General features: G+C 34.9%; 1 protein-coding gene across 4 annotated transcripts in view; it reads right to left on the bottom strand.

Annotated features, from left to right (window-relative positions):
• MEMO1 (mediator of cell motility 1) overlaps positions 1–12,331 on the bottom strand; it is a 111,328-nt gene that overhangs the window by 44,783 nt on the left and 54,214 nt on the right. For 3 of the 4 annotated variants that reach the window (XR_011255753.1, XM_069583627.1, XM_069583626.1), the window contains exon 4: positions 5,266–5,334. The exons of the other annotated variant lie outside the window; for it this stretch is intronic. Coding sequence is in view for 2 of the 3 variants with exons in the window: in XM_069583627.1 (XP_069439728.1) it covers positions 5,266–5,334 (69 nt within the window). In the remaining variant the exon portion in view is untranslated. The remainder of the gene's footprint in view (positions 1–5,265; positions 5,335–12,331) is intronic. 4 annotated transcript variants of the gene reach the window in all.

The raw sequence follows: 12,331 nt of genomic DNA, 5'->3' as shown, positions 1-12,331 counted from the left end.
CTCACTTCCTGTCATCATCTCTATGAGCAAATCAATAACGTTTAAGGAAAAAAAAATTCAAATCCACAGATTCCTAAATGAACAAAAAGATACCACTATGTTTTCATACCTTAATGGCATGTAAATAACACCACACTTTTTAAAATTAAAGTCTAATGTGAGACATAAATAATGGTATATCTGAGTGTTTAGGAAACTTGCTTAAGGACAAGGTACTATATTGGGTTGGCAAAAAAATTCCTTCAGATTTTTCCACAGGACACAAGCAGAAAACTCTAACAAACTTTTTGGCCAACCCAGTATGAATTAAGAGCTAAGTAAGAAAAGAAAAGCATTTTTATGATTGAGGAATGTATTTTTAAGAAAAGAAGACTAGAATACTTAAAATCAGAGCACTCCTGGAAATTCAGGATAATTAAAACATGAAATGACTTTTATAATATCAATTGAGGCACAGATATATTTCATAGGTAAGTGTAACAAGGTTCTTCTGACAGTGACTAAAAGATGAGTATTACTTCAGAAATAAAGACCCGAGGTCAGAAAGCCTAACTGCTTCCTCTAATTTAATACGTGGCTATTCATCTTGCTTGCGTTTTCGTCAGACTCAACCGAGATGAAAAGATAAAGCCTAGTGCGGAAAAGAGCTCCCATCAGTCTGAATTATCCAGCTGGGTACCCCAAAGGTTGAAACTCACCCGAAAGCAACATAGTGAAGTTCTGCATTTAGTTAAGAGAGAGACCAGGGAAAAAAAGATTTAAGTCCCACCATTACAAAATCCTTAAAAGTGATATACCCAAAAACAAACCCAAAAAAGGCTAGGTATTGTTGAAAAGAAGGAAAAACAAAATGCACACTGAATGGGTACTAATCTCAGACTGAATCTCTGTGTCAGCTATATGCTAAAAGACAATTAACAGCATAAATGAAAAATAGCATTTTTTCTCTTTCTTCCCCCCTAGACCACTAGGCCCATAAACACCTAAGCCATACACATATTTTGGAGAGAAATGGATAATATAAGCTTTGGAAGTAATGCCACTTTCTCTCCCTTTAATTAATTACAAAGTGCTTTGTCATAAAGGGGTTACTTTTAAAATATCTGCATATAATCACTGTTACCATACATATGAAAGAAACCTTTAATATGAAAAAATAGGAAAAAAAAATCAGTAAGCATTCTTTCAGGAAATAATGTAGTTTACATATAATTATACCTCCAGAATCCACATTTGTGGAGTTACTAACAGCAGTCTGTGCACTCAACACACGAGTTAATTAAGTGCATGTTCTCATAAATAGTCAACTATTTATACTAAATAATGGAACACAAGTAATTTTTTTAATGTTTCATAGTAAGCGGAGATATTTTAACTGAAAAATAAAATGTCATGTGGCCCCAAAGAAGGTTCCTTTTGGCTCTCTTTCTGCCCTGCAAGGTTTTCTGAATGATCCAAATTAAAATCAAGTTACTATTTAAGTAACATCCTGAGTTTCAGTTTTTAAAGTTTCAGTAATAGGAAAAGACTTTGCAACTATAAATATGGGAAAGAACTTAATGTATCATTTTTAAAATTCCTTAAAGGCCCAGAGTACTCTTTCTAAAATATGAATCAGATCATATCACTCTCCCACTTAAAATGTCTTTCAAAGGTTTTTCATTTTCATGGTCAGAGGATAAAATCCAAAATCCTTAAAACAGGTTCTAAAGTCTCAAATGAACCAGTCCCTCCAGTGTGATTCTCTCCCACTTAGATCACAGTACTTTATGCACACTGGTCTTTGCAGTGCCCTGATGACAAGGATACCTCTGCCTATTTCAAAGCTTTTTCACATTAATTGCTTCTTTTGCTGGCTTAAAGATCATCTCCCCAGAGATGTCTCCAATACCCTATCCACAATATAAATCCAATCACCTTGAATTATAGCAGTTCTCAAAGTGCGAACTGTGGATTCCTCAATACCCTTTCAAAGAGTTCACAAAATCAAAACTATTTTCATAATAATACAAAGAAGTTATCTGCCTTTGCAATGTGTTAAATTTGCACTTGTGGTACAAAAGTGGGACTGTGTAAACTGCTGGCTACAATAAAGATAATGGAATAAAAATGTACTAGTAGTTATGTATTCTTCATCTTCACTTAAGCTGTTTTTTTAAAGCCAGTTTCATTTCATTAAATGCTGAACTCTGAATACAGTTTTATTAAAATATGCTGTATGACAAAATGTATTCAATTTGAGGTAATAAATGCACAAAGCACCTCTGCAACATACAGAAGCATGTCTCAAGGAAAAAGCATTTGTGTGCTTTTGAGTTATGAGCTAAAGCAGACATTTTCCCCATGGAACACAATTTTCAGTTCAAAAAATGACTGCAGAGAAATTGTGGTTATTCCAACTTGGCTAACTGGCAGAAATTTTCTAGAAAACAAACAAAATGAGCCTGACTTCATAGAAAACATTTGACATATTTGTTGCCAATGATAAAACTGAAACTTTTAAGTGAAAGTTAGGACTTATGTAAAACTTGTATCACTGTGAGATTGACAGCTTCCCAATAATTAAAAATATTTCTAATGAAATTGATGGTGATATTAACAAATTTTTTTTACATTGTATGATGAAATGTCAACATTTGAAAGACCTGCTTAACTCAGTGAACAAGTATTTTCTAAATGTTCATGTAAGATATCAAAAAATCATGCCAAGGTAAAAGATCTATTCAAAGCCCACGCACAAAAGATGATCCTGGTGGACATGTAGAAAACGGGAAAGAAAGAATGGAAGCCAGTGTATCAAGTTCAAGCTTCTCTCTTGGGCTGTTATTTTTTCTCTATACTTATTATTCCCAAAAGCATGTGTTCTCTATCTTCTCAAAGGACTCTGAAGACATTGCAAATCTCAGGGAGAGCCACTTTCAAGAGAATAAAACTATGACTGTCAATGATCATTTTCAACACTCAGACCTTCAAATTTATTTATTCAGAATTCAATTCCAATATACTAATTACAAGAGTAAGGTGATCACTTACATTACCCATCATTTGTCTTTCTTTTTACTGATTGCCTTTATCATTGCCTCCTCAGTCCTTCCTTTTTACCTTTTATTCTCTTTCCTTTTTACCATTTTTTCCCTTCCATTCTTACTGTCCATCAGCTTATACACACAATTTCCACTTATATCAATATAGACTCTCTATGTACTCCTAGGCCAAATTAATTCTGGGGTACCCTTTCAGTACGTATCATCATCAAAAAAATTCTGCCAAACCGGAAAACGTTTGGAAAAGGTTGTCATATGAACTAGACTTGATTACAGATGGTTTATAGACCAGGGTCAAATAAAGGACGTTTCTAAAAAGCTTTACAATCTAATTTCTACTTCACCCTTATTCATGAAACAAGTTAAAAGTATACATTAAATATGTATTATGAAATATCTGTTAAAGATGCGCCTCAAATCATCTGGCAATATTATAGTCTTTAATAATTTATTATTAAAAATTTACTAAAAATAACTTTCAATAAAGGCCTGATAAAGTGTGCAGGACAAACATACTACATAAAAACCAAAGAGAGCAGCTTTTTTAACAATTTGAACAAACTGCTCAAAGGCAAGGAAGCAGGCTGAGGGTGAGATTCTCTTTTTAAACTCATGGCTACTGTAAGTTACTTCTACATCTCACCACGAATGATTATACTTCATCTATGCTAGTACAGGTCTAACCAATCAATCAACATCTGACAGAATTAAAATTTTCCAGCAGAAATTTTCGAACTTTCACAAATTTCTTATTTTAGAGAGTGGTATACTAAGCTTTTAAAGTTCACAACTTTCTCATTTTATAGAGTACTATATGACTCAGTCTCAATTTGCCAGGAAGATTTTTTTAAGCTAATTTCAGAGCTGTCATTAAATTATTATGAGATAATACACTTCAAACACCATATTAAATTCACTGTCAGATTCTAAAACAATTCAGATACCTTTTCCTGTCAATGAGAAATTATTCTTCATTCATTAACCAGAATTTAACAAGTACAATAAAAAATTCTCAATTATAAAGTGATTAAAATAGAAAAACGGCTTTGGATTTTTCTTTAAAAAAGTGTTTGACTCCAGGTTTTCAAAGAAAATTTTAAAAAGCAAACTATTTAACTGGTAATGTTCCTGGACCCACTTATCACTGAGTGCATTCATGGAGGCAGGAGGGGCACACTCAGCTCTGACAATATCTACCTTGAGACAACATCAGATTCTACAGGTTAAGGGTTCAGTCCTACAAGAATGTCCCCACAGCCATCTCCCACCTCAGATGCCAGTTGCAAGCCCAGGTTGTCACTTAGGCTTTACAGATTAGAGATTCCAACAACCACCTCCTTGAATTTCAATTCAGATGCCAATTAAGTCCAGGTTATTACCTGTACTTATGACAGGCTGATTACTTCCCAGGACCCCCTCCTTGGGTTCAATTTATTTGCTAAAGCGGCTCACAAAACTCAGAAAAACATTTCACTTACTAGATCATTGGTTTATTATAGAAAGATGTAACTCAGTAACAGCCAGATGGAAGAGATGCAAAGGGCAAGGTAAGGGGAAAGAGCCAGGAATTTCCATGCCCTCTCCAGGCAGGTCACTCTCCCTAAATCTCCAAATGTTCACCAACCCAGAAGCTCTCCAAACCAAAGCCTGCCCTTTGGGGCTTTTAATCAAGATAATGACTGATTCAACCTCCAGGCCCTCTCCCCTCCCCAGAGGAGGTCAGGAAGTGGGAATGAAAATTCCAACCTTCTAAACACAGGTTGAATATTCTGGCAACCAGTCCCCGGTCTTAGGTGGGGGTCCAAAAGTCACTTTATTAACATACAAGAAACAGCTTTTTTGTCAATGTTACCACTTAGGCAAGTCCAACAGTTTGGGGAACTATGGAAGAAGACTAAATATATATGTGAAATATATTTTGATCCTCTGAATGACCAAATATATATTTCTTACAAAATCACAATAGTGTATTAACCGTCTAACATTTCCAGAACTAAATATTTTACCATCAAAGGGAAGGTAATAACCAAATGCTCAGATAATGAAAAACAGTATTAAAGCTTTTTGTAACCTACATGTTATAACCAAATTGATAAAAAGTCAAATTCTTAATGAAATCAAATATATAATAAATATGTAAAACAAATTACTTCAGTGACAAAGCAAGTATGATATAATCTCCAACCACCTAATCAAAATGGAATCTAGCTATATTACTTACGTAATAGATGGATCCACTTGTTTGTAAGCATGAGCAGCACAAGACCCACAGTACGTATACCCTGCATGGCTACAAAACAAAAAAATGTTTAACTTAATGATCAGATTCAAAAGCAAATCATTCTGGGAGAAAAATAACTTCTGAAAGAAATATAGTAATTATGGTAAACATAACAGAATTATGTGTATAGATTAAAAAGCAATGTAGGGAATGATGCAACTTATAGAATAGCACAAGGAACACATGATTGTGCTGTGTTCCAATTTTAAATGTTAAAAAGTATTTTGTAATTTTTTTTTTTATCTGAAGGAAAATTAGATTTAAAATTTTCTAGGCTTATTTGAAGTTGCTAATGTAACACTAAGGGGCTTCCCAGGTGGAGTCAGTGGTAAAGAATCCGACTGCTAACGCAGGAGATGAAAGAGACTCAGGTTCAGTCCATGGGTTGGGATCCCCTGGAGAAGGGCACTGCAACCCACTCCAGTATTCTTGCCTGGAGAATTCCAGGGACAGAGGAGCCTGGCAGGCTATAGTCCATAAGGTCACAAAGAGTTGGACACAACTGAAGCGACTTAACACGCAATGTAACACTAATAATAATATACGAGTTTTTAACATTCCTGTTCAATATCATCAACAGACCATTACATACACAAAATGATAAGATTAAAAGCAAGTCAAATCAGAGCAAAACAAATACCCTATAAGAAACAGCTCATGTCCCTCTGCATACGTAGAGGTAAGAGAACTGACCTGGCCTTTTATGTATCATGCCCTTTCATTTTCTCTCACTATTACGCATTCTATCCTTCTCACCCTCTGGTCTTAGCTTTACATTAGTTCTCTGATCACCCATACAATGACTACGTTTCAGAACATCAATTTTCTTTCTTGACTCAAGTTATGTGAGTCTAGAAATATTTTCTTTAATGCTTCTAGTGTGTGGGCAGTAAATGTTTAACAAATGGCTCTGCAGGGGGGGAAAAATGTATACACATGTACAGAAGCTTATTATAAATTTTACTGAAATAAAAAGATATATATCACACAATTTCCAAACAATGAAAAAATATGTAACATCCTTTACTGCAAATTCCACACAGGCAATTGATTGTCCCAGAATGCTTTCCCTGATTTTAGCTGACCTCTTTAATCATTAGCCAAATAATGACTGCAAGTGCAAGAGTGAAACAGTGAAGACATATGTCTGAATTTCACTCATTCAACAACTTGAAAAATGCCTTTTGTTTATTAGACAGTAGTTTTTCAAATAATGAAAAACATATTTTCTTCCTCGTTTCTTTGTGCTAGTCACAACTGTAAAGCTACAGACATAACACAAAGTTTAATCTGCATTATTAACCTTTCCCCATTTCTTTCTTTGAGTATAGACATATAATCAACATAAAACAAAGTCCTGATTTGTAGCAGTCTGCCTATTAATGTGGAGTAAATCATTCCTATCGTGGCTAATTTCAAGACGCACAGTAAACTGAAAAGAAAAAACACAGGCTGGGAGCAAATATTTGTAAAGCATATACCTGATAAAGGATTTATCTCTAAATATATAAAGAAAAAGCAAATATCTGATATAAGATTTATATCTGATATACAAAGAAATTTCAAAACAACCTAATGCTTTAAAAAGACACAGGTAACTATTTTACAAGACAAAAAGAATTCTGAAGACTGGTTGTACAACAATGTGAATGCACTTAACACTACTATACAAATGGCTAAAAAATCCTTAAAATGGTAAATTTTATGTTATGTATATTTTATTAAGATTTTTTAGAATTTTTAAATAGAAAAAGATGTGAACAGATACTTTCAAAAAGAACACATGGGATGGCAAAAAGCATACAAGAGAAGGCTCTACATCGGTTAGTCATTAAGGAGAGGCAAATGAAAACAATGAGCTACCACTAAACACCCACTAGAATAAGCTAAAATAAAATGAGTGGCCATACCAAGTGTGGCAAGGATGCAGAAGCGAAACTCAGTCTGTACTTGTGGAAATGCAAAGCGGTACAACTACTCTGGAAAAAATGGTTTGGCAATGTCTTAAAAAAAAAAAAAGCTAAGCATACTTCTGCTATATAACTCCTGCCAGCTATTCCACTCCTTAAAAAAAAAAAGCATTATGTGCACACAAAGATTTATACTCCAATATTCATCCCATTTTTATTTGCAATAGCCAAAAACAGAAACAGTCAACTATCCCTCAAAAGATGAACTGATAAACAAATTAAAATATATCCATACAACAAAGTAACTTCCCAGCAATAAAAAAGGAACAAACTATTGACACACTCAAAATAATTATGCTTAAAAAAAAGGAATGGCAAAATAAAGAAAAATAAATATGCTGAATGAGAGAATACAGACAAAAGTTTCATATTATGATTCCATTTAAATAATTCCATAATTAAAAATGTTTAATTTTGAAAAAGAATATATACATATCTGTGTGTAAAACCGAGTCACTTAAGCTGTAGAGCAGAGACTAACCCAATACTGTAAATCAGCTACACTTACATTAAAAAAATAAATAATTCTAAAAAATAAAAACTATAGTGACAGAAAGGAAATCAGTGGATGTAAGAGGGTGGGGAGAAGGGCAGAGCGGTAAAGAAGGCACAAGGAAACTTCTGAAAATGAGGAGTATGTTCACTGTCTTAATTGTGGTAATGATTTCACAGGCATATACATATTTCAAACTTACATATAAAACTGTACACTTTAGATGCAGCTGAATGTTAATCATACCCCAATAGAGCTGTTTTAAAAATGGTACTCATCTTAACTAAACACAGAAAAAGAGAGTCACATAAGTCAGTCACAGTCATACAAGATAGCAATGTGCTTGCTTAATTAGGACTAAAGTAACATGGGACATATGCTAAGCACACTGTAATCACTGAAGACTTTACTAATCAGAGTAATGGTGGTCACTCCATTCTCACATCTCTGTCAAGGAAGCCTATCAAGCTGCCTCAGTATAGCAATATTCTCACAACCCAGTTCTAACCTTAGCCAGAAGGTAATGTAAGTTGTCCTATGGTTTAGCAAATTCAGTTTTGCTGTCATCCTGTATTAATCTTGATACTCTAGACTAACCAGAGGCTCTATTTGATCCAATTATAACCCCCATCTTTCCATGCCCAAGACACCAATACCAACTGCTTCAGATTCTTAACACCTGTTCCTCATCTTAACATTACTGGCTCCTTCCAATCAATTCAGAAATACACTATCTTGCCCTGCCATGTGGACCTTAAAATTCATCTGATCCATCCAGACCTGTCCCGGTCTGTCTCAAACTTGAATGACATTCAGATTTTCAACACTGCTTTGCTCTTAGTTGTCACTCACTTCACATTCCTCCACTTCTCAATTCTTATATCTTAAACTGGTCCTTTCTTCTTAGATCTGCTTTTCAGACCTTAGTTACTACTTGCTCTTCGTGAATTTAAAGGCCCTGAACCCCAATCTATGCTCCAATCTCTAAATCAACCTGTCTTTCTGAGTCTCTCCCGATTTTACCAATGCTGTTACTTCTAAAGCTTATACATATTTTAACTTTTTATCACAACTCAGCGATTAAACAACAACATAGCTGATTGACAATGTTGTGATGTTTCAGATGCACAGCAAAATGACTCAGCCATACACATACATGTATCGGTTCTTCCCCAAACTTCCCTCCTATCCAAGCTGCCACAGAACACTGAGCAAAGTTGCATGTGCTGTATAGTAGATCCGTGTTGGCTAACCATTTTTAATATAGCAGTGTGTACATATTAATCCCAAACTCCCTAACTATCCCTTCTCCCAGCTGAACATCTTTTCATATACCTCTTGGCCATCCGTATGTCTTCTTTGGAGAAATATCTATTTAGGTCTTCTGCCCTTTTTTTTGATTGGGCTGTGTGTTTTGTTGATACTGAGGCACATAAGCTATTTGTAGATTTTGGAGACTAATCCCTTGTCAATCAAATCATTTGCAAATATTTTCTCCCATTCTGTGGGCTGTCTTTTCATATTGTTTATGGTCTCCTTTGCTGTGCAAAAGCTTTTGAATTTAAATAGGTCCCGTGTTCGTTTATTTATTTCTTTTATTTCCATTACTCTGGGAGATACACTGAAAGAGATATTGCTGCAATTTATGTCAGAGAGTATTCTGCCTGTTTTCCTCTAGGAGTTTTATAGTGTCTGGTCTCACATTTAGGCCTTTAATCCATTTTGAGCTTATTTTTATATACAGAGTTAAAGAATGGTTTCACTTTTTTACATGTAGCTGTCCAGTTTTCCCAGCACCATTTATTGAAAAGGCTTTCTTTTCTCCATTGTATAATCATGCCTCCTTTGTCATACGTTAATTCACCATAAGTGTATGGGTTCTTAAGTGCCGGACTTCTTAGAAACACTAGATTCTTGAAGAACAGGTAGGACAGAAATAGCAAGGGAAGGGAAGGGAATAAAGGTTGAAGGAAAAACATGAGCAAATGTCCGAATGTATGATGTAAATGAGAAAATATGAAATTGGCCTGAATGCAATAAGAGAGTAGTACTAAGACAGAATGAGACTGACTCATTATCAAGTCTGGACTTGATAAAACAAGTTTCTGAAAAACTGATGTATGCTTTTGAGCAGGGAAGTGACCATGTGAAACTGTTATCGTGTACTGAAAAACAAGCACAAAGGACATTAGGGACAGAAGTGTTACATGAAGCTCTCTTGGAAACTGCAATTTGAGGTAGTAATGTCATGGTCTAGAATGGTGTCAGTGTCACAGGGAAATGAGAAATCAATGCACTCGAGTCTAAAAAGAAAAACTGACATATCTTAGTGACCAAGTAGGAAGAAGAAAAAGAAGACAGTTATGATTAACAGTGGTAACTAACATCTACTAAGCGCTTACCACATGTCAGGCAATCTTCTATGTTAACTCAAAGCATTTCTTTTAATCCTAACAACTCTCTGAGATAGGAGTTACTATTTTTCTCTTTCTATAGGTGAAGAAACTAAAGAAAGGTTAAGAAACTTGCTCAAGGTCATACAGATAGTAAGTGGTACTCCAGGATTCAAAGCCAGGCAGTAGAGCTCCAGAACCCATTCTTAACCACCGAGAGAGACCTGTACGTATTTGAAGGAAAAGGGGGAAGAGTCCGTGGAGTTGGAAAAGTAAATGTCCTAACTACTGAAGACTAATTCCAGAATCATATATCCTGTAAGACTACAGGGAAGGGTGATAGCTTTAATAACATGATTAACTAAGGTAAACTTGTTTCATAATAAGAACTCAGATATCATGGTTTTAGTCCTTTCTGAAGCTGAAGGCTTAAAAGTATGCTTGAATGAAAGATAAAATAGTGGCAAAGAGAGAGGAGTCTTAACCTGGATAAAGAATACATTGAAGTGTATCTTTTTTTTAAAAATCATTGAGTATACCATCCCTCTTATCCCCCATAGTGAGGAACTCTACTTGTATGCAAGGACTAAGATCACAGTAAAAGAAAAGAATTTCTATTACCTTCCTTTATCCTGGCCCAGATACATGGTAAAGAATAAAGTTGTAGTAATCATCATCAATTCTCACCGGTGATCCTCTGTCCCTATACCTTTCTCTTGCTGACAGAATCTAATTCTACAGGCATGTAAAAAGCTTTGCTAAGGGAATGACTACGTTATTTTCTTTTGTGCATGACCGCCAGAAGAGCAATGAACACTTGCGCTCTACAGATACTTAACGATGCGCCATAAAAGTGTGTCCAAGCCAGTCTTTTTAAAGTTTGTAAAATCCTTAATACAAAGACATCCTTGCTAGCAGTTACAGGTCACTCTGATTCTTAATGTAACTTCTCATGAAAACAAATACAGAATTATACTCTAATATCTATAATTTGTCATTAGGCTAGAGCTATGCCTCTAAAAACTGATCCTTCTTCTAATGCAGAGTACTTTCGTTTCTCCCTTTACATCTACACAGCAGACCCTTTATATCAGCAAGTCCAGTTCCTAACCTACCAGAATTCGTGCCCTTTACAGAGCTGCTATTAAATGAGGATGCAATGCCACTGTCCATGATCATTCACTGGTTAAGTGACAGTTTTCCATACAGCGACCTTGCTGTGTGATATAATTTAAATTCCTACATCAGGAACATTACCAATCGCTACATGAACTTTCACTTGTATCAACCGTGAATGCCAAGAGTCTACAAATATTCTGAAAGGCTTTTCATCAAAGAGGATATAGGGAATCATAAAAGAACACTTATTTGACTTCAACAAAGTCAGAATCTAGTAGTCCTAGTTCTACTGAACAGCAGCAAAAAATGCAAAATAAAGACCGCACTAGATGAAATGAGAAGACTGGACCAGATGAAATGAGATCTCCTTTCTAAGAGATTTAAGAAAAGTTTGCAACCTTAAGTTATGATCTACAAACCTAGAATCTAAAGTTAAAAACCTCTGTGAACACACACATTACTACATATAAAATAGACAGCTAATAACAACCTGTTGCAGAGCACAGGGAACTCTACACAATTCTCTGTAATGACCTTCATGGGAAAAGAATCTTTGAAAAAAAAAAGTGAATATATATATATATATATGACTGATTCACTTTACTATACACCTGAAACTAACACAACATTGTAAATTAACTATACACCAACAAAAATTTGAAAAAACAATAAAAAAATAACACCTGTGAGCATACAGGATCAAGCTGGGGGACAACTGGCCCCAAACAGTTCACAGAAGCAGCAATCTCCATACTGCCCTCTCAATTTTATTCTGCTGCACCTAACTTTGTATTCTTTTCTTTCATAGGCATGGCTCAATGGCCCTAAAGATTCCTGCTTCAATAAAAAATATCAGTAGATTGTTATACCCCAAAAATGTCCAGGTAAAACAGCCATTATTCAGGATATTTTATTTTTATAATTGGAACCTCACAAATATTAAGTAAACAGTGTTATGAGCTAAAAAGTCAAGTAAGAATAAGCTAACCACAATGTTGCATACTGAGTTTCTTTTACTGCTGGAGTATATA

Source organism: Ovis canadensis, chromosome 3 (genome assembly GCF_042477335.2).
Source record: "Ovis canadensis isolate MfBH-ARS-UI-01 breed Bighorn chromosome 3, ARS-UI_OviCan_v2, whole genome shotgun sequence".
Taxonomy (NCBI): domain Eukaryota; kingdom Metazoa; phylum Chordata; class Mammalia; order Artiodactyla; family Bovidae; genus Ovis; species Ovis canadensis.
The sequence above is the reverse complement of the archived record's forward strand: the minus strand, read 5'-3'. Positions and strand labels throughout refer to the sequence as shown.